General features: G+C 48.2%; 7 protein-coding genes across 7 annotated transcripts; 3 read left to right on the top strand and 4 right to left on the bottom strand.

Moving 5' to 3' along the window:
• Positions 1 to 105: 105 nt before the first annotated feature.
• On the bottom strand, positions 106 to 1506 carry TGAM01_v208379 (pre-mRNA-splicing factor SLU7; the record flags this gene model as incomplete). Its single annotated transcript, XM_018808362.2, has 1 exon — positions 106 to 1506. One exon carries the CDS (start codon positions 1504 to 1506, stop codon positions 106 to 108), a length of 1401 nt encoding a protein of 466 aa, XP_018658408.2.
• A 923-nt stretch (positions 1507 to 2429) lies between these two features.
• On the top strand, positions 2430 to 6767 carry TGAM01_v208377 (hypothetical protein; the record flags this gene model as incomplete). The annotated part of the gene is made up of 1 exon (XM_018808361.1): positions 2430 to 6767. One exon carries the CDS (start codon positions 2430 to 2432, stop codon positions 6765 to 6767), a length of 4338 nt encoding a protein of 1445 aa, XP_018658407.1.
• Positions 6768 to 7121: 354 nt separating this feature from the next.
• Positions 7122 to 9997, bottom strand: TGAM01_v208376 (hypothetical protein; the record flags this gene model as incomplete). Its single annotated transcript, XM_024550317.1, has 2 exons — positions 7122 to 9459; positions 9516 to 9997. The coding sequence occupies 2 exons, from the start codon at positions 9995 to 9997 to the stop codon at positions 7122 to 7124; spliced, it is 2820 nt and encodes a 939-aa protein (XP_024404925.1).
• A 1970-nt stretch (positions 9998 to 11967) lies between these two features.
• Positions 11968 to 15305, top strand: TGAM01_v208375 (hypothetical protein; the record flags this gene model as incomplete). Its single annotated transcript, XM_018808359.1, has 4 exons — positions 11968 to 12103; positions 12252 to 12578; positions 12658 to 12670; positions 12749 to 15305. 4 exons carry the CDS (start codon positions 11968 to 11970, stop codon positions 15303 to 15305), a joined length of 3033 nt encoding a protein of 1010 aa, XP_018658405.1.
• Positions 15306 to 15762: 457 nt separating this feature from the next.
• Positions 15763 to 17329, bottom strand: TGAM01_v208374 (hypothetical protein; the record flags this gene model as incomplete). The annotated part of the gene is made up of 2 exons (XM_018808358.1): positions 15763 to 16526; positions 17011 to 17329. The coding sequence occupies 2 exons, from the start codon at positions 17327 to 17329 to the stop codon at positions 15763 to 15765; spliced, it is 1083 nt and encodes a 360-aa protein (XP_018658404.1).
• An 895-nt stretch (positions 17330 to 18224) lies between these two features.
• TGAM01_v208373 (hypothetical protein) lies at positions 18225 to 18642 on the top strand (the record flags this gene model as incomplete). Its single annotated transcript, XM_024550316.1, has 2 exons — positions 18225 to 18487; positions 18564 to 18642. Coding segments are annotated over 2 exons (342 nt in total), but the record flags the coding sequence as incomplete, so codon positions are not given.
• Positions 18643 to 19370: 728 nt separating this feature from the next.
• On the bottom strand, positions 19371 to 20769 carry TGAM01_v208372 (hypothetical protein; the record flags this gene model as incomplete). Its single annotated transcript, XM_018808357.1, has 3 exons — positions 19371 to 20356; positions 20442 to 20575; positions 20669 to 20769. The coding sequence occupies 3 exons, from the start codon at positions 20767 to 20769 to the stop codon at positions 19371 to 19373; spliced, it is 1221 nt and encodes a 406-aa protein (XP_018658403.1).
• Between the last annotated feature and the right edge of the window lie 1255 nt (positions 20770 to 22024).

The raw sequence follows: 22024 nt of genomic DNA, 5'->3' as shown, positions 1-22024 counted from the left end.
GGAGCTGTGTCCGAGTATAGCATTGGTAGAGGGGCGCGTGCGTAAAAAGAAGACGTCGAGTGTTCTGACTTCAATGTATGTAGGTATGTACGAGGTGGATATCTTTTAGCTTAACAGCTCGTCTTTACCTAGTAGATTTGCCATCGGATCCTGAGCAACAGTCCTCTTCCGACGGTATTCATCCAATTCGGCCTCTGACACTCCGTTTAACATCTCTGCTTGCGTACGCTTCCTGCTTCCCGCATCTTTCGGAATCGTTCCTAGTTCAGCCTCTTCGCTCTCTCCAGGTAATGATTCGGTCTCTTGTTCCATCACGGGGGCTCCAAACCGCTGGCGCTCAGCAGCTTCCCATGCTTCTTTGCCTTCCTCGCCAGTACAGTAGCTGTTTTTGATGAAAGAGTGGCAACACGCATAACCCCATTTGAAATTCGACCACCAGCTACCCCAAACTGATGTATGGTTGTTGATCAATACATCTTCTGCGTACTTGGATTTCACGCCCCTTAGCGGCGCACCCTTGATGAGGCCTGCCTCATCGTACTCGACAAATGTCTCGGATTCTGACATGGCCATATTGCGCAGCGCAGCAGGCATTGCTTTATGCGCTTCGCCCCCGTATTTCTCCAATAGTTCTCGTTCACGTTCAATACGCTTTTCTTCCGCCTCATCCGCCTGCTTCTTACGATAAAATGCACCGGCCGTCGGATTCGCCTGTAAATGCTGGGTGGTATCTCCGCTCTTTTCCTGGGCTTCCCATGCATATCTTTGCGCCTTCTCAAACTCGCCGGCATCTCCCGAGGATCGCATGAACCCTTCTTCTGCAAACAAGTCGGCTGCTTTATCTGCTGTTGCGCCAGAATTGACAAGTGCTCTGGTTTTGGGATCGTATTTCGCAGATTCAAGATCGAGATTCAGTAGATACTTGGCGGTGTCTTCTCGTATTCGAAGTTGTCTTGTAGCTGTGCTTTGGTGCTTGCTCATGTCGTTTTCTTCAGCGTATTTATCACCATCATCCTTTGCCTCTTCATCATCATCATCATCGCCGGCTATCGCATTTTTTGCTTGCTTCCGTAGCTCCTCCATTTCATGGAAGTCGTCCACCACTCTGCGATACTCCCTAGCGTCGTAGCCATTCCAACGATCTCGTTTTGCATCCCATCCCAGCTTGACATCTTGAATGACTTCGTCTGCCTGAATGTCCTTGCCCGTCCATTTCGCTCCTTTCGCCCTTGGCCGGCTTAGGCAGTCTTTGGCTTTGTGGGTCAGTGATCCGCAGTTCTCACACGCGCCTTTTCGGTACTTTGTTGCCGCTGGCCCAGCCTTCTTCCCGCGATCGTACCATTGCGCCTTTTCATTTTTTTCTTCTCGACGCTGATGCTTCAGGTAGTCGTTGTCGTCGTCGCCTTCTTCCCCAGCATAGAAAGGCCGTTTACTGATGAAGGATGGAATATATATGTTTTCCTCTTTTGAGGCTGCGCCTGTTTGAGGCTTCCGAGGGGGCGGCATGGTTGCTTTGGATACGATAAACGAAACGATAGCGAGATATATTCGCCTTTACAGCTGCAAGACGAAGTTCTAGAAGGATGCTCAATAGATTGCTTCTTTGAGGGAGCGTGAAGAAATATGTGATGGGGATGCTTGCCGACAAGCACTGTCGCTGCTCCAGGCGCTAAGACTATTGATAGATTCCCTGTAGCATCCAGGGCTCTTTATCTGCACGTGATCACGCGATGAAGAGCCCCACCAATGACGCGAGGCAGACACGCCCTTCCAAGTTCTTTGCTATCATGACCAAGTTACTGCTTCTATCTGCTTTACCGGTAAAGAGGCAGGGCATTTTGTCTTCTGGCCCCCTCTCAAACTGGTTCCAAATGCAATCCTATGGCTTCGGGCGCAGCGAAATATGGACTTGTTCCGCGTGCGCTTGAACTGTATCGATCATTATCAAGCTCTGCCCAGCCGCCATGATCCGCCACTTCGCAACGATGTTCAAGCGCCCCCGCCCTTGAAGGCCACAAAGGTACCCATTATTCGAATATTTGGCTCAACCGAGTTTGGCCAGAAAGTCTGCGCCCATGTTCACGGAGTGTTTCCTTATTTATATGTGGAGTATGATGGGAATTTGAACCAGGATGCAGGTGAGCTGAGCAGCAGAGCGTGAAGTTGTGATCGTGAATATCTTGTTAAAGGAACTATCGATAGTAGGGTCCTTTGTATACCGATTGCATCTTTCAATCGACCACGCGCTTGGTATCAGCTATCGACAAGATCAAAATGGAGACAAGGCGAGATTTGTAGCACGAATCACACTTGTGAAAGGAACACCATTCTATGGGTACTCTGTTGGGTATAAATTCTTTCTCAAGATTTACATGTTCAACCCTGTGGTGATGACCAGGCTAGCCGATCTGCTGCAGCAAGGTGTTATCATGAAACGAAAGTTTCAGCCGTACGAAGCCCATCTCCAGTACCTTCTTCAGTTCATGATTGATTACAATCTATATGGCTGTGATTTTGTCGAATCATCCCAAACCTACTTTCGATCTCCGGTCCCCGCAAGTGGAACTAGTACCACGTCTTCGCAGCTTCTTTGGAATATTCAAACTGTTGCAAGAACTTCCATCACGGATGATCTCACATTGCCTCGAGAAAGCTATTGTTCAATCGAAGTCGACATCGCAGCCCAGAACATCACCAATAGGCACAAGGTTAAAGAGCGCTTGCTCCACCACGACTTTACTGAGTTTCTAAGGCCTCCAACGGACGATGTTAGACTGGTGTCTAGTATGGCTGGGCTATGGAAAGCTGAGGCACGAAGGCGCCAACGCCAATTACTACCCGGCCAAACAAATATTGAGCACCTGGTGTCCTCTGTTCCGCGAGACGCTTTTGTGTCGATGTCGGCTGACTCTCGATCATCCCAGCCTCAGGCATGGATTCATGAAGGAGAATACCGCCGAAAAGTGGAAAAGTTAGTTGCTAAAGAACAAGACCAATGCCATGGACCGGAGCTTAATCTGGATACATTTTTGAAGCCTCTACACTCTGAAAGTTCCATTAAAACTGCTTTACAGTCTGTTGAAGATTTGCATCCGTCTAAACTCTTGCCCTCACTTGGGCTTTCATTGGGACTAGAGCAGCTAGACGAGGATCCTGATGCCAGTATTATGGTCGATGAACTGAAACTTTCTCAAGTGGGAGAAGATGACCTGCTCGGAACAGATTCGGATGATATGGGGATAGGCCAAGAGACTGGCCAAAACCACGATGATGCAGCAATAGAGAGCACAAAGGACCTAATGAGTCAACGCGTCTTGGCTCAATCATCGAACATCGAAACCATGAAATACAAAAGACGGATATTTGGAATCGGCCAAAGCGGTCTTACAACCGGCGAGCTTCCTCGTATTCCCGTATCGGCCAGGTTGGTTGAAGCTGCGCTGCGCAGCTTACTTACCTTCAAAAACGGTAGAACGGCTGTGGGGGGCCAAAAGACAAAAGTAATCCGTAAACGTACAGCATCATGGTCGTCGAATGGCAATTCTGCTAAGAGGGCCAAGCACGATCCTTCATATGAAGATGACCCTCCCCCCCAATTAACAGGTGCAAATCAATCAATGTCCTATTACGAATCTGAGTCGCATATCTCGAAATCAATCGGCCCTTCAGGATCGCCGCCTCGTATCGTCGAAGGAGAAAAAACTAAAACCTCAGGTCACGTCGTGACCTATGCTATTCGTCCGCCATCTGTGGCTGAAATTGCTTTGAGGAAAGATCACCACATCTCATCTAGTATCATATACCAGGATGCTTTTTACAGCAGAGAAGCCGATCTTCCGGTGCAACGACGGGAATATGCCGGTAGGGAGTTCCGATTAATCAGCGACACTCTTCCCTTTTTGCATGACTTTGATCCCACCGGAGGACTTTCACCATACGGAAGCCCCGATCTCGATATGAGTCGTTCTGATGGGTCGCATATGAAACAAGAAGATCGGCAGTTGAAGAGATCATGTTCGTGGAGAAGCTGGGAGATTGCACAACTTCCTCCTTCCTATGAGGAGGTTAGAAAATGGTCCACTCAGAGCGGCAAGGTCGACACAACTAGCAGTACAGCAACTAGACGGACTTCAGGTCGTTCACTGCTCTCTCAAATTGATGGCCCAACACAGAAGGCCAAATATGATTTTAAATATAGTCAAAAGCAGCCCTCGACAGCTGTGCCACACGAAGCCCAATATATGAGCATAATGAGCCTTGAGGTTCATGTGAATACGAGGGGGAATTATGTCCCCAATCCAGAAGAAGACGAAGTCCAATGTATTTTTTGGCATTGGAAAGATGACGAAGCAATAGCAAGTACTGATTTCGAAACACCAACAATATCAAAATCCGGTATTTTAGTCCTGTCAGCCGATGGCGCCCTGGCTGATCGAATAAGGCATGCAGTATCTGACGAAGTCACTCACGAATCTTCAGAGCTGGATTTACTCAATCGCATGGTTGAGATAGTTAGAGTCTATGACCCAGATGTGCTGACCGGCTACGAAGTCCATGGAAGTTCATGGGGCTATCTCATTGAACGGGCAAGGCTGAAATATGACTACGATCTTTGCAATGAATTTTCTCGAATGAAGACACAATCCAAAGGTCGATTTGGGAAAGAAAGCGACCAGTGGGGGTTCAATACAACATCAACGATTCGAATAACGGGAAGACATATGATCAACATATGGAGGGCAATGCGTGGCGAAGTGAATCTTCTCCAATACACCATGGAAAACGTGGTATGGCATCTTTTGCATCGTCGAATACCACACTATTCATGGAGGTCTCTCACATCCTGGCTCCAAAGCGGCAAGGGACGGGATTTAAACAGACTTTTGAGATACTATCGAACACGGTCCAGGCTAGACTTGGAAATTCTCGAGTCCAACGAGCTGATCTCGAGAACTAGCGAGCAAGCAAGGCTTCTAGGCGTCGACTTCTTTTCCGTATTCTCTCGCGGCTCACAATTCAAAGTCGAGTCCATCATGTTTAGGATTGCCAAACCAGAAAATTTCATGCTGGTCTCCCCTAGCCGGAAACAGGTTGGGCAGCAGAATGCACTTGAGTGTCTACCACTAGTAATGGAGCCCCAAAGTTCATTCTATAGCAGCCCTCTTGTTGTGCTGGATTTCCAAAGTCTTTACCCTAGCGTCATGATTGCATATAATTATTGCTACTCGACGTTCTTGGGACGAATCACAGATTGGCGAGGCAAGAGCAAGATGGGCTTCACTGAATACAAACGACAAGACGGTTTGTTAACTTTGCTAGAAGATCACATCAACATTGCGCCGAATGGCATGATGTATGTGAAGTCCGAGGTTCGGAAATCTTTGCTCGCCAAAATGCTAACCGAAATTCTGGAAACGAGAATAATGGTCAAGAGTGGCATGAAACAAGACCAAGATGACAAGACCCTTCAGCAGCTACTCAATAACCGACAGCTTGCTCTGAAATTGCTCGCCAACGTCACCTACGGTTATACTTCAGCTTCATTCTCCGGGCGAATGCCTTGTTCAGAAATCGCAGACAGCATTGTGCAGACTGGTCGCGAGACACTGGAGAGAGCTACGGCCTACATCCACTCCGTGGAGCGATGGGGTGCTGAAGTTGTATATGGTGATACTGATAGTCTTTTCGTCTACCTCAAAGGGCGTTCAAGGAATGAGGCATTCGCCATCGGCCAAGAGATTGCTCAGGCTATTACGGAAAGGAACCCAAAGCCAATAAAGCTCAAGTTTGAGAAAGTCTATCATCCATGCGTTTTGCTTGCTAAAAAGCGCTATGTCGGTTACAAGTACGAAACCAAGGATCAACTCATGCCTGCATTTGACGCCAAAGGTATAGAGACTGTCCGCCGAGATGGAACTCCCGCAGAACAGAAGATTGAAGAGAAAGCACTGAGGTTACTATTTGAGACAGCCGACTTGAGCCAAGTTAAAAGATATTTCCAGAAACAGTGCAAAAAAGTGATGCGTGGCAAAATATCAGTTCAAGACTTTTGCTTTGCCAAAGAAGTCCGCCTTGGCTCCTATTCTGCGCATGGCCCAGCGCCTGCTGGAGCACTAGTCAGCGCAAGGAAGATGCTGCAAGATGCCAGAGCAGAGCCACAATACGGCGAACGCGTCCCGTATGTGGTGATTACTGGAGCGCCGGGTGCTAGGCTGATCGATCGGTGCGTCTCACCAGAGGAGCTTCTCCGTAATCCTCACTGGCAGCTGGATGCAGATTACTATATATCCAAAAACATCATCCCTCCGTTGGAGCGAATATTCAGTCTTGTCGGCGCCAATGTGAGGCAGTGGTACGACGCAATGCCCAAAATACGACGTATTCACCAAACAAAGGGGCTTGGGAGTAAGAAACGGACATTGGAGGCATACATGCTGTCGGTACACTGTATGATTTGCAGAAGAAAGATTGCCGGCACTGCAGAGCTATCATTGTGCCGTTTCTGCTATGCCAGGATGCCGGCGTCTTTGCTAGCGCTACAGGCAAAACTAACTGCGGCGGAACATAAGTACGCTGAAACGCTACGCATTTGCCAGAGTTGTGAAGGCATTGGCCCTCTGGACGAAGTTGGCTGCGATAGCCATGATTGTCCCGTATTCTGGACTCGCACTAAACTGAAGAACAAGATGCTCTACGAGCAGGCGGTAACTAGCCCGGTAATTGATGGAATAAACGCCAAGATAAAGAGCTCCTCTTTGAACTGGTAATGGATAAGGCGTGATATGATGTCATCTTCGTTTCTCTTAGGATGGAGAAGCCTCATTTTGTTTATACGTACTAGCAAATAAGTAAATGTTTGAAACAATCGGTATGCTATGAGATGAATGTTTAATATTACTTGATGCTTGTCCCTTTCCCAAACGCCAGCGCTAATACAAAATACAAAATCCTTATCTAGGCTAAATGGTTGCCCTGAGCCTTTGCGGCTAGTAAGTGACCTGTCCGTTCTATATCTTCTTGTACAAGTACATCTATAACAAAGTATGCTCGGCATCAAATTTTCATGGTACTGTCAAGACTTGAGTCGAGAACTGAGTGGCCTAGGTACGGCCTACCGGATTCTAGTCGTCGTCCATCCATGCAGAGTATTCGTCATCGTTCAATTCTGCAACAGCTGATGGGCTAGATGGAATTGGTCGACCTGGGGTGGCAGAGATTCCTGTATCTAAGTTCTTAGTCATGTCATCTGTGGAATTTGTAGCGGCAAACTTAATGCTGCTTGCAGCATTGTTAGTTTGCTGCTGTGCATCAGGAAAGTCTCGGTTCCAAAGTTCGGTCTGATGCATCTCGCCTTCCATGGCAGGACTATTAGGCTGCGAATCATCTGGTGCGGCAACGACGAGGATATTTGGACTATACTCCTCTTGCAGTTGACTATCTTGTCTTCTCCTCCACGCTGCGGATTGGTGTCGCCTAGTCTGGTCTTCTTCAGCCGCAAGGGCAGCCTGCTCCTCTAGTACTAAACTGGGAGATCTCCGCTTCGATGTGGGAACGGGTCCTATTTTGGTACCCCCGTTTGTTGGCATTGGAAGCGGTGTCCCTGGCGGTGGAAGCGGTTGCCCTCGACCCATGGGCTGGCTCAAATCAACGGGGGCGCTTTTTTCGTTGTTTCGCATGGCTTCTCTTTGTCTCTGGATAGCATTCCATCCCCACTGTCTTGCCTGTGCTGCCGCATTTGTAACTGCCGCCAAAGTATTCCTCTTTTGTGCCATGTCACTTTCGATGGAACCAGTCGTCGTCATACTAGAAGGGTCACGTTTTTGAAAAAGACCACGGCTAAAGGAGCCTGCGTGAGATTTCACCGAGTTAGATGTAGACGTACGAGAGAGATCTGGTTCAGACCCGCCGACCGTTCCAGGGGATAGAGACATATTCTGCTGTGGTAGCTGCGGCAAAACCTTGGGGTCAACATCGCCGTCTGTGCCATAGTTGCCATGGAAGTCTTTAGAGGAGGAGGAGGAGCGTCTGGATGTGATGGTGGACTGCGACAACTTCCTAGATATTGGCAAGGGTGAAGCGTCCTGAGACCTAGATCGCAAAGCCGCAATCTGGTTCATAGCGTAATCTGGCGGGGATGTTGAGGGCTTGAATATATCGGCATGGGCCGTTTCAGTTCCGACAATTGGCTCGGTAGAAGTTTTAAAGCTCCTAGGAGAATGAACCGCAGTTGGAACGGTTATATCCACACTGGTTGATGACCCCAAACTTGGCAGCATAGAATCTGCCTTTTCCAACTTGCTTTCAAGTGGACTGGGTGTTGGTTCAAGAGAGTCCATTACCGGCATTGTTTGGCTCTTTTCGATGGGTTGGTTGCCATCAGAGTGAACACCAGAGTCAAAGAGGTCTGGTATTTCCGCATCGCCGACTTGAGGCAAATGCTCGGTTGGCAATGCAGGAGATTTGACGGCATCATCCCCTTCAAAAATCCCGCCTCTCCACTGTTTGTGTTCCGTGTTGAAGAAGGGTATATCATCCCAGAATGGCTGAACCAAGGTCTCGGCAAAGACTTCCTTGATACGATTTTCTATCTGGCGAGTGATAACGGTATAGGTAATTTGTCTCGAGCTGACAATGGGCTCAATAGTCATCTCCATCTTTGGCATAGTCTGAAAGGAGACCCAAATTCTGTTACTTGGAGGCGGCTTGATTTTAAATAAAACATGACCCTCGAGTCTCCGAAGAACCAAGGCAAGAATCAGATTCACCTCTCGAACTTTAAACCTTGCCCCTAAATCGATCCTTGCAGTGGCAGCAACCTCGATTCGAAAGCTGCCTGTATACTTCAGATCGGCTTCTACTACGCACTCGCCCTCAACGTTGAGATCTCTGAGTTTCAGGTTGGAGAGGTAAGGCGCAGCATCTCCAGTGTCAATCTGTTGAATCTTGATATTGGTGAGAAACGAAGGTCGTTTGACGCGCGAAATCTTTTTGGTGATCTTGTCGCTGATAAAAGTTTCCAAATCTCGGGTTTTATACACGCCCAAGAAGACTCTGCCAATAAGTGCATTGATCCAACGTGAGTGTACTTGATCCTCCGATGAATGCAGCTTCTGCACTAATGAAATGATGGATTTGAGCTCGAATTGTTTAGGCAGTGGCGCAATGTCTTCGAAACCAAAGGTGTGCTGTTGATTTTTCAGCATGGCAAAGTAAAAATCTTCTTTTGCTGAACAATTTTCCGAAAATAGATAGAACGGCCTGGACCCCGAATTATCCGACGAGTGTTGTTCCAGTTCATCGAGCTTTCGCGTCAAGGATATCGCATTTCGTTTGATGAATAGCTCCCCCTCCGGTGTGATGTCGCCGCCCGAGTATATGCCTATTCTATGGTGCGCCAAAGAAATTACATGTCGTACTTCGAGCTGTTCCTCGTCGTCGAATAGCATCAAATGGCCATGTCTGCAGCCTAGTTAGTGTATGAGCTACGTACGAAGGAGAAACATGCGGAAGCGCACCTAAGCACCACGTAGAATACATTGCCTGCCTTCTTAGGCCTCTGACTAGCGCTGCTACTGTTGTCCATCGGGCTAGCAGCAGCTTTGCGGTCGAAAATACTCCTATACATTGTCTGATAGACGCTTGGGCTGGGGGGAGTCACTGTGGCTGAGCCGATAGGAGTCGAGCGCTCCACGGGTTTGGCATTGATGCCCATGGGAACATATTCACGGCAAACTGCAAAGTAACCTGCAGCGACATCGATATCGGTATTCGACCTCTTGGAATCGCTATTGTTTCGTTGCCTCTTGGCTTCGTCGAGTGCTGCTGTGTCATCGCCGGGATGCACAATGTCGCCCTCGTCCGGGTCGTATGGGATGCCGAGAACGCGTCTATATGGCAAGTTATAATATCCGAAAAGGAGCACAGATGCAAGGAGTAAAGGTATGAAGGTAATGCCACCTATCAGGTAGGCCACCAGAATCGTCGTCCAAGCCGCCATGGCCAGATTATGAACAGGCAACTCTGGACTTCGTCCGGGATGATCGCGGCCCGCTAGAAGACGGTCAAGGCGAAATAAACGCGATGTAAAAAGAAACAAACATTATGCTGCGCCGATAGAGAGTTGCCAGAATGCTTAGTTTGATCATAAGACTGTTAGCTTAGGTCTGGTATGGGAAGGCGAGCTGGCCAGATGATTGATGCGAGGCTTGTCAGCTACGTCATGTGATGAATAGCGTCCTGAGGTACAAAGGTACTTAGCACGTGGTACCTGAAACCACGCAGGACTCAAACTTGAAAACGTTCTAGGTACCGTACTAAGGTAGTAATACCTCTACAGAGAACTCACCAGGCGACACCAATAAATTAATAAGATCTTGAAAGACAAATTAGAGACGAAACAGAAGCAAGAGCATATGGGCATTGCTCTCGTAAGAATGACAGCACCTAAAGGTATCTATTTCTCGTTTAAGCGCTACCTAGAGCCGGGTACCAGCAGTAGTTTAGATAGGTTAGTAGGTGTAAAGAAAAGTGCAATTTCCATGCCTCCTTGAAATAATGGGTTTCATTTGCACGAGGCTTATCGGACTGAGTGAGTAAGTGGATCTCGCCAGATGATCTCCAGCAGTAGAGCTGTATATAGGCACAGGTACTACTAGTATGTAGGTAGAAACCCGAATATTTAGTTACGCTAAGAATATCCTGGAATCTATCAACTCTTTATCTTCATTTCAGGACGTCAAACTTTAAAAATGAACCTATCTATATTAGCCCACCGAGCCCAGTTTGCTTGATGATCAAAGCCGTGTCCAAAAACTCACGTAGACGCCTTGGGTAGGTACTAAAAGATAGATTTAGGGGCTTAGGCTTCCAATTGGGTTTTGAAAACCAACTAACCTATTCGCATTAAACTGCATACATCTTTCTAGTATTAGTATTGAACTACACTAAAACTTGCGAATCTAGATCTCGGCAAGAAACAAGCAATACTAGTGTTTGCGGGGATATAGGTTTACTTGATTAACCATGAGCCTTCCTCATACTCAAGGGTAAGCACAGCTTGGGGTGGGACATATGAACTGCTGTGACTGTTCATGCGATTCGCTTGGAGAGGTGGGCCTGGCCCCAATTGCTCCATATTTTTCTACGGAATCTGTGCCGCATATGCGAGGGAACCTTTTACGAGGCTGCGAGGGCTCCCCTCACGGTAGGTAGCCCCGTTTGATGAGAACCAGAACCGATCAGGGAGCAACATACTGACTATTATTCCGTACGGAGAATTGCATACTATTACAAGCATGCTATTTGTTATCTAGTACTAGTACTTAAGGCTCTGTAATCAGCGTATAAAATGCTACTTGTCGGTAGTAATGGCTGAAGTATTGAAGGATCAACGAGCCTGAATGTGGGCTAATTTCTAGCGTTAGTGCTGGCATTTTCACGCTAATAGGACAAGGCTTCCACATCTTTGTTTACGCGCTGCCAGCACCCCCGTCTTTGACCAATCCACGCCCAGAGCTGATGATCAAGGATGCAGCGGGATGTCTCCGAGCGGTTAATATTGGCTTATCGTTGGCTATATATGTATCCACCTGCACTTTTTCAAAAAGTGTTCGACCAACATACATAAAGACAAAGAGTTCTTCGAGGTCAACTAAGCCAAGAAGACTATCCTCTCTCCTGACCTCCCTACTCGGTCATAAGAGGTACTATGTAATCGCGCTCTTCTAAAATTTTCCGCGAGTTTTCTCGGTAGTAGCAGTAAATAAATAATCGAGAGCCTGCCATGCACCACTACGCTAGCCTCCCTGCTAACCACCTCTTCTTTGTATTGAGCCTCGGGAATATCAACGAGCCTAATTGTGTGGCTTTGCTTTCTTTTTTCTTTTGCAAGTTTGAAGAGGCCGTGAAAGAAAGAGGGGTCATAATTCAGCGGTCTATGCTTGACTTCGGTGACGGTTCGACAGGAAAATGAGAATCGGGTGCCTGCAGTTTGCGCCCCAAGTCGGCGATGTCGACAATAACCTAAATCGCGCGGATGCAGTTCTTTCGAAAGCAAACCCCGAAGATTTAGATATCCTTGTTTTGCCTGAGATGGCATTTTCTGGTATGGCTATGCCTTTCTGTTTTATGCGTCATTTACCTGCCTGTTTCATTTGTGCTCCTTAATTTTCTTGGAGATTATATGGTCTTTCACCGTGCCTTCCCCCCAAACGTGTGCATGTGCCGAAAGAAATAAGTATTGATTCCGCCAGGATACAATTTCAAGTCGCTGCAGGATATTTCGCCATTTCTTGAGCCTTCGGGCTCAGGAATCACCTCACTATGGGCCCGCACGATGGCCTTGAAGTATAACTGCACTGTTCTTGCAGGATACCCAGAGAAGGTTGACGTCTCACCCAACTGGCCTACAGGCCCTGAGTATTATAACTCGGCCATTGTTGTTAACGGAGATGGCGAAACGATTGCCAATTACCGCAAGGCTTTTCTATATTACACGGATGAATCGTGGGCGTTGGAGGGGAGTCGTGGATTCTACGATGGGTACATTCCAGGGCTTGGGAATACAGCTATTGGATTTGGTGAGTCGGAAGTAGCAATAACAAATGCAGACACTCTATCCTTTTTGAGTTCTCTACTGTACTAATGTGATGATAATAGGTATGGACATGAAGTAAGTTAACAGACGCTGGGCTATAGTGCCTTTAGCACAGCCCCTTTTGCGATGCGGGATTAATTAATTTTGTACCAGCCCTTACAAATTCGAAGCTCCATGGCATGCATTCGAGTTCGCCTTCCATATTCTTGAAGTAGAGTCTAATTTGGTCATTGTCACCATGTCGTGGATGACCAGAGAGGATCGCAGGCACTTCAGTCGGATGCCCAACGAACCCGACATGGATACGCTCACATATTGGATCACGCGACTGGAGCCCCTCATTCGATCTAATAACGAAGACGAGATTATCGTCGTATTCTGTAATCGCACTGGTACAGAAGACGAAATTACATATGCGGGCACCAGTGCCGTCATTGGCATTCAGGAGGGAGAAGTCAAAGTATACGGCTTGCTGGGGCGAGGCGAAAAAGATCTCTTGGTCATAGACACCAACAATCGTCCATACGCAAAACTCCTTTATCGGCCAGAAGACATGGTTGGGGGCTTGAGCAAACATCCTGTCAAGCTTGAGCAGCAGCAGGGTATATCCAACGCCGATACCAGAGCTATGTTTGCTTCTGAGAAGCCATATGCCCAACAAGAGAAATCAGTTAAGATTCCTTCTTCCCTAGATCGGAATAATACTGTGCCAGCTGCGCCTTCTCTCAAAGTAACGCCTCTGGCTGTTCGCCCACGACTTGTTATTCCACAATCGCCACCTATACTACCGAACCAGCAATATTCCGAAGAAGATGATGTCTTAAGTGCCATTTCGATGAAGTCCGCAAAGTCGATGCAATCAGTCAAATCGAACGAATCAGAAGCTTCGGTTCAAACAATTCGTTCGAACCCCCGACCGCCGGAAGATAGTACGCCTTATCCAAATAGCGGTCTACCATTGAGTGGCTATCCAACAAACGGCTTCCGAAACGAGTATGAGAAGCGCATCTATGGTGGTCAAGTTGTTATTACTCACGATTCCGACACCGTTTCTCCGACAACGCCTTTTGAGGGTGTGTCCCCAATAACACCCCTTAGAGCTTGGCGACCTCATGATGGAATTTTTCGGACTCCAATTGCTGGTCCCGGTGGATGGACGCCGAGCACACCCATTGGAAAAAAGCCAGAGCCGTTTCCGTGGTCAGAAATAAAAAACATAAACCCCGAGTCGAATAAAGACGCAAGCAAGGACGAGGGTGTCAACAACAACAAAGTGATGGGCATCTCAGACACCGGGTCCAACGATGCACAGTCTCCGAGATCAAATACATCTTCTAAGACTAGCAAATCGAAATTGTCAGATGCAAAGACACCACAGAATAATAATCAGAGCGAGAAGCAACTTTCAAGACCATCCTCTCCAAAATCACGGAATGCAAGCCGCTCTGGTGTTAGAGGTAGAACTGATTCTTCGCTGAGCCAACGCGATATTTCATTGGATGTATCGCAGCATATCGAACAAATATCGCAACGAGCAGAGTCTAGGAACAGATATAAGAATAATGGACGATCACATCAGCAGCAACAGCAGCAACAGAGTGGGTCAATTGTTGACCGCCTTTCATCCCCAAATATTGGGAGTGATGAATGGAGTAGTAGTGGAGCGGATTCTGCAATGGATCACCTACTCATACCCATTGCTGCAAGCCCCAGTATCTTGGGGCCTGGGGCTCGAGCAAACATTCCGACACCTGTGGCAATTGACTATTACCGCCGACCTACTGCGCAAAGATCCCCTCAGAACGTACGATTACAACAGCGACCTGATCATGGGAGTCCCAGATCAGATGCTATGAATAATGGTATCGATCTCCAATACGTATCTATTAGTGGAACACCGCAAACATCAGCTCACTCTCCGGACACACAAGATACTTCTACTCGTTCTATCAGTAGGGGACGCCAGCCTAAGCGCAGAGACACTTCTACCAATGCCGCGACAGAAGATATAACAACTGAGAGGGCCACCTCTGCTGACTCGATCATAAACGGCATACTGCACACGCGAGTTGCGAAGCGCCACTCCAGCCAAAAGAAAGATGCACGGAATCCGTCCCAGTCTAACGAAGGGTCGTCTCACGCTGAACATGTACATTCCCATAGCGTTCCAAATGAGTCGGAATTTGAGAGGGTTGAAGTTATCAGCTGTCCTAGTTGCCCCATCCATGGCCGGCATTCTGCTTCATCCCATGACGCTTCTAAACGGACCTCTGATTCGACTGGCCAAAGACGGCGTGCTAGCGAAGTTGCATCCGAAGAGAAAGCTGGATCAGATTGTAATATTCGTTCAGAGAAGAAGGACGCGGAGAAGGCCGAAGGAAATATGGTTGAAGCAAATGCAAGGTCGATGGATCAGGAGACTGCCGCAAGTATCAGTAACCAATATGCCAGCACAAATGAGCAGTTGAACAACAACAAGTCTGTGCTGTTGGGAAGCACGGCTCAGATGGAGCTTTCTTCCGAGAGCCAGCCCCTACGTATCCGATCGACATACAATCCCTCCACGCCCAGGGCGATGATATTTAATCCCGATGATACCCACATAAACGCAACATTAGTTGAAAATAAGATGGGAAATGAACGAGAGCAGCAATTGCCGAGTTGGTTTACTGTTGAAGGGAAAATGGGAGATGAAACTTTTGATTCTTGAAATTCGGACTATCTAGTTCACATCCAAAGATATATGAATGTGTCTCTATTCAGGCCGTTAATAGGGGTTTTGTAAAGCGAAGCGAACCGTTGTTTTTTATTATAAGGAAAAAAAAAAACTGAGAAATATATTGCTGTTTGATCATTGCATGCAACGTATTCAACTTGACATATGTACATATAATCCCAACGCATTTCAATTGCTCACCCCGAGCTGATATGAAAGCATTTCTCGACTAACCAAAGTTTTTGACGCCCACTCAAAGCGTTCATAGTGGCGAGTAAAGCTGGTGTGTTGATCAAGGCCATGCAGTGTAATCGAGGCCACCTGTTTTGATCGACCGAGGTCAACCAAGTCAGTCATCGAATATGAGTGAGGCCACAAGCAGACAGGGAGGCGGATGAGCTACCTTTGCATCCGGGAAACAGACAGAAAAAAATAGAATGATGATACATGATCAGAATGTAGCCAGAATGAAGCCCCAGAAAAGGGCCATGGAAAGTATGTTTGGCATACTGCCGTGATCAAGGGTCCACTTTAAGCATCTTCTAAGGTTTGCGTATTGTCTATTCATGAGAACAAAGCTGGAAATGCGAATTTGTCTCTCGCTTTTTGCAATTTGGCTTCGCAGCTGTTGCTCACGCAGCTGTTGCTCACGCAGCAGTTGCCCGAGAAAAGCCTCAAGCTCAGACCAATAATATTCCACATGCCTCCACAGCCACTCGCCAACCGTGCTCCCCAACCAGCTGATATTCGCCCAGTTCAGCCTCAGCAGCACCGGGAGATAGTCAGGCTCATCGTACTCCACTTGGCGCAAGTCCTCTGTAAACGCGTAGACCCCCAGCACGAAGACTTCAAACCCGATGGCAAAGTTGAAGAGGAGGAGCCACCGCAATAGAGCAAACTTGAGGAAATCAGAAGTCTCTTCGATGTCGCGGAGCTGGCAGTCCCAGGTGAAAGTCCCGGGGCGGCGGGTGTAGGCTTGGTGGGCAGAAACGAGGGCGACGAGGATGAAGGTGAGCAGGAAGTAGTACACAGTGGCGCGGTATATAGGGGGAGCGTTGGCTAATGCATCGAGGGCGGAATCGAAGATGTAACGGGCGATGCGCATTCCAGCCGACATGCACAAGATTTTGATGGCCTCAGATCTGTCCATCATGTGGCGTATGGGTCTCAATATGATTCTGATGGGGTCGAGTATGTCCTTGATGTAAATTCTGCCTGTTTGGTGTCTTGTGGGAGTATAACAGGAGGCGAGAGCAGTTGTGTGTGCAGTTTTGTGAGTGGGACGAGTGGGAGGTATGTAGGCAACAAGACTGGATCACTTGCGGATAGAGGACATGGAAGCATTTATGTGCATGTTTTCAAAGAGGCTAATAATATATATAACATGTAAACTTTTGCATTACGCGTCTCTTTTAACCCACCGGCCATCGGTCCTACAACGCCATGATAGAAACGTTGAAGCTATGCGCCCACAAGTCTCGGCTATGAGCCATTCCCGGACCAAACTTCCCCATCCAAAACCCACGAGATATAGTTTTGGCCCAACCCTATTAATAGTGGGTGCGCCAAATCAATATAAGGTTGTATCCCATAAGGAGCCAAGCTCGTTCGATCAGTGGCAAAAGCCGGGGCGGTCTCGCGCCGAACCGGGGAGCCACGAAGTAGACACAGGCCCAAACCAAGATGCCAATGAACTCACAAAAGAGGATGAGGGATAGGATGCCGGCCCACAGCGAGAAAACGGCCGATGTAGCGGCAATGAAGGTCTTGTCCCCGTTGTCGTCGCCGCTGTCTTTCATCTGAAGGCGCCAGGAGGCAGTGGTGCCCTCTCCGACGGCCAACCACATGGTGCATATGAACCAGGCGATTTCATGATGGATGATGAATGCGAGGACCCAGTGGTCCAAGAGTATCATTGCTTGGGCGATACAGCCACCGATTTGCATCACGGTGATGATGATGGTGACGACTGGGCCGAGGAAGCGAACCCAGAGAGGCATTCGAGGATTTTGGGGCATCTTGGGCAGTCGATTGGCTGAAGCGGTTGTTTGTGGATACGGTTTGATATAAGTCTGAACGGAAGAACTGATGATGAGGCTGACTGATTGTCGACTTTGCACAGCAAGAGGAGTATTGAGTTATTAGAAGAATAAGCTGACGAAGAGTTTTTGTCTTTATTGAGTAGAAGAAAAAGAATGGAAGAAAAAGAATAGATGAAAAAGAAGAAGAGAAGCAAAAGAAAAATTGCCTAGAGCTCACGATATCATACTTCTATACGATGACGATGTTGGCAGATAGGGCCCAAAAAAGTATCCTGGGCTTATAACGCCCAAAAGGCTATTGTTGCTATATTTGTGGTTTGTGTCTGAGTCCCGCCGGGAATCTGGCCGGCGAAAATAAGATTCATGACGCGGCAAAGCGTGCAAACAGTTGTTGAGGCTCATGGTGGATTCAGCATATACGCATATACTTGGCGTCTATACGAAGCATCGTGGCTGTCTGATTCCGATCAAGCGACGGCCACTAAACTGAGTTGGAACCAGCAAATGTAGATAATCGAGGCGTTTGCAAAGGTACATGTACACGTACACGTGATGTAGCATCTGCAGCCTTTGGAGTCTCTACTGTAGAGTTTTGCGGTTTCATCTTCACATGCTGTTCTGTTTGAGCTTGGGCTTCCATCCCCGGCATCAATAGTCAGCTCGGCCCAGCTCAGGCCGACTCGCCAAGGCCAGGCTCGGGCATCCGCGCATTTCCCCCTCCGTTGGCTGGTCGAGCGTGAGCCAATCATCGAGTCTTGATTCCGTCACGGCCACAGAAACGTGATCTCGACGAGGGGCGTAACGAGCGGGGCTATGAGCCGCTTGTCTCTCATATAAATAGCAGCTTTGCTTCCTCCTCTTCAATCATCTTCTTTTTCCTTCTTCACTTTCATCTCCAATTCTTCCTTCACTCAAGTTTGGCCAGACTCCTGTCTTGGCCTCCGACATATCGGAACTTTACAAGCTTTGGCGAGCTGCAGCTGACGCCGGCGGAGGACTACATTACGCGGCATTGCCCTCGAATAGTACAGCTCTACGCCGTCTGACTCTTCTACAGATCGTGTGGAGCTGTAGAATTCGGTCGGTGCCCTGTAATGTAGTCATCCGCCGGCGTGAGCCGCAGTGGTTTGCCTGGTAAGTATATCAACATTCCTTTCTTCTTTTTCCTCTCTGGCTTTCTGATGGGCGGCAGGCTAACTGGTGGCGGCAGGAGGAGTACGAGGAGATGGTCCACAGCGGCAACATGTATTTCGATCTCAACATGTGCCACGATTCAAAGACTCACATGAAATCGAAATACATATTGTCGCTCTGGACTGTCCTGCTCTTAATCTTGCAGGCGCGCCATTGGGTTGTAATGCAAGGAAGGGGGCCTGGGAAATGGGAGATAGAGTCATGGGGTCGGAATAAAAAGCATTGTGGGCGTAATCATCTTGTCCAAAAGTGAATGCTGTGTTATCAAATCATGTGCTGTGAATCTGTTTCTTACTTGTGCCCTCGTCGTAAGACATTGCCGTAAGACTTCGCCGTAAGAAAATCGTGCTGTAAACTTGCAATAATCTTGGTTTCTTGTCGTGTCCCCGTGCCCTCATTTATCGGTGTCCTCATTTATCGCATTCTGGCTGTGATGCAGTTTCGCCGATTGATTCATCTTCCTTCTTGATGGCGTTGAGGCTGCCCAAAGATGAGAAATCAAGGAAATGATGATTTCCCCGCATGTTGTACCCATGTACTGATAGTGCCTTTATGAGATTGGTCGGCAGCAGCTGCCCTGTTATTGGCATGTGATAACCAGTGCAGATAATTGTCAAGGCTGTAATGTACATCTATTAGAGCAGTACTAGTAGTAGGTATTATAAGAAGAGACTGTACATAATCAGGCTAATGGTGTATCTAACGCATTCAAACTTGAGACAAAAAAAGACATCTGATTACAAAGTCGAAAACAAAAATATCTAAGCCATGGTATAAATGAAAGGAAACGAACCGGCTAAAAAGGTCAAGGAAAGCAATTCCATCACTTGAACGAACTGGTCGGCCTTGGCCCCAGGCCGCTCTTCTCATAGGCCATATCAAGCATCTTCATCTGTGCAATCGAATCCTCCCTCTCAACCCAGTGCTGCGTCTTGCGCCCCTTGACCTTGTTGACAAACTGTTCCAGCTGGTGCCTAAAGGACATCCAGTGAGCCTCGCCGGGCAGATCAGAAAACTCGCCGCCAGCTTCCTTCCAGGTGTATGCTTTTCGCGAGGTCGTCTTCTCCCACTGCTTGACAACTTGGCCATCCTTTGTTCGGATCTCGTTGACTTCTTTGATGTCGATGCGATGCCAGAAGGCTCCATGGATAAGGCCTTGCAGCGTCAGCTCCCGCTTTTGATACTGTTGCTGGCCCGCAGGCAGGTCATCATTAGGAATGGCCGCCTCTCTGGTCTTGACTGTAACCCATGATGGCTTCATCACGGTTTCGCCCACCAGCGTGCTGGAGGCCACGCCGGTGCCGCCATTGGGGAAACGGAACGTGGCCTTGAACTCATAGTCACACTTGTCATGTATGCCCTCTGTGTACGACTTGACGTCGCAGCTGATGCACTCCTCTGGGCTTTCACCAAAGAGCAACTGCAACGCGGCAAAGTTATACGTGCCCATGGCCAAGATGGTGCCGCCGGCAAGATTGTAGTTGAAGTAAATCGCGTCCTTGCTGGTGGCCCACCAGGGAAGCATAGAGCGCGACTCCACGTGCTCGACTTCGGCGGGGTCAACCAACGAGTTGAACAAAGCCCAGGCAGGATAGAAGCGGCTGTGGAAGGCTTCGAGCAAAACGGGGCCGTTGGGCTGGTCCAACTCTGGCAAGTTGAAGAGGATATCGGCTTCGGCAGAGTTGGATACGGAAGGCTTTTCAAGCAGGACATGCTTGCCGGCACGGATGGCCCGGACAGCCCACTCAAAATGTAGGCTATTAGGCAGGGGAATGAAGACGGCATCGATGTTGGGATCATCGAGGATTTCTAGACCATGAGGGTTAGTTATACGTACATTCTATCAAGAGGCTACAGAATGTTATAGATGCGACCATTGCAGTTGGAGGCTTACCTTGATAAGTATCTTTTACCTCGGGAATGCCATGAGATTTGGCATACGCTTCCGCTTTGCTGCGATCACGAGCGCTGATGGCCTGGACGATGACCTCGGGGTGTGATTTGGCGGGGTTGAATAAGGAATAGGGACTGCAGGCATTGGTCAGATACGATAAAATATTAAATAGTAATGAAACTGGCTACGGAAATGGAAGCAGCATCTATATATGTGTATTGACTTACGCAATGCTGGCAGCTCCCAAAACGCCGAACCGGATAGCATCGCTGCTTTTTGGAGGGGTGGGCGGGTTGAAGCAGCCCCAGAGACGGCCAATCATGGACATGTTGGAGGTTTAGGAGTAGACGAGATGGTTTTCTCTGTTGAAGCTACTCAAAAGTTGAACGAATTGGAGGGGTTCGTGGCAGCGCTGGTGTAAGTGATGTTAGTATTGATGTGTGTAGATGGTCCAGAGGAGAAGAAATACATGGCTGCTTCATCCATTTTTATACTTGGAGGATCCAAACTCCGCTGCGGATTTGATCAGATACTCATCCATTCCGATACGTCTCTCCTGACGCGGCCTCCGCGTGAAGAAGAACGAGAACGAGATTAAGACGAGAAGAAAAAGAAGAAACGAAGCCCACTGTTGATACGGATCGGATAGATTTTCGAGATGGTGGCTTGAGTGGCGTTTCGGCGGCTGCTCCCGCGCGACAGGCCTGTGAGCAGCTTCGAGCCTCGGATTGGCTGGATCGGCTGACTCACCAGCAGCCCTTGCAAAATGGGCGTTTGCTAGCGCCATCGAGGAGCGTCTTTGCTCCGTGTGGCTTGACCGGGGTTTGGCGAATGGGATGCCGGGCTGACAACAATTTCTCCACTTCTCGCAAACCACTGCTACAGTAGGCCGCCAGGCTCAAAGCCCACGAAATCCTTCTGCCCTCGATGCCGTCTTTCACGCAGAGTCCGCCAACAACTCCGCGCATCTAGGCTGATTCACTCCTCACTATCAAGGTGACTGCCAGTTATTCCTGCCAGTAAACGCCTGCTGCTTCAACTGAGCCGATGTACGTACTCAGATCTGAACTCCGCTTCTGCTGCCGCTGACGGCATCATCGCCTGGGCCCGGTCTAAAGCTCCATTAGCCTTTGCCCATTGTAGAGCCCTCGACGGGTGTGATTGGCCGCTTCGAAGACCAGTACCTCACATGTCAGCCAAGGGGCGTGTAACTCGCGTGTGTTAGTAGGTACTACTAGCACTGGGACTTGACAGCGCATACGTGTAAAGAACAAGAAAATCAGGGGAGGCCTTGGACTGCTTCAAGTCAGTTCTTGCACCGCTTTCAAAGTCCTACATTATAAAATACTTTGCTTGTTGCTCATATTACGGGTAGTAACATGACCATATCTTTGGTACATGTTGCATAGCAATAGTAGCCTCTACATTACACCGATACAACATCAAGTCTATATGGAGGTCATTATATTGGAATAAACATGGTACAAGTACTGATCGTAATAGTGCAGGGCCACTCATAGAGAAGGCCAGTCGAACGCCCGCTTACTTGGTAGGCACATGCACCTTGCTAGCTGCCAATCATC

This window comes from Trichoderma gamsii, assembly GCF_001481775.2.
Source record: "Trichoderma gamsii strain T6085 chromosome Unknown Scaffold_35.2, whole genome shotgun sequence".
Taxonomy (NCBI): Eukaryota; Fungi; Ascomycota; class Sordariomycetes; order Hypocreales; family Hypocreaceae; genus Trichoderma; species Trichoderma gamsii.
This window is presented reverse-complemented; position numbering and strand designations above follow the sequence as displayed.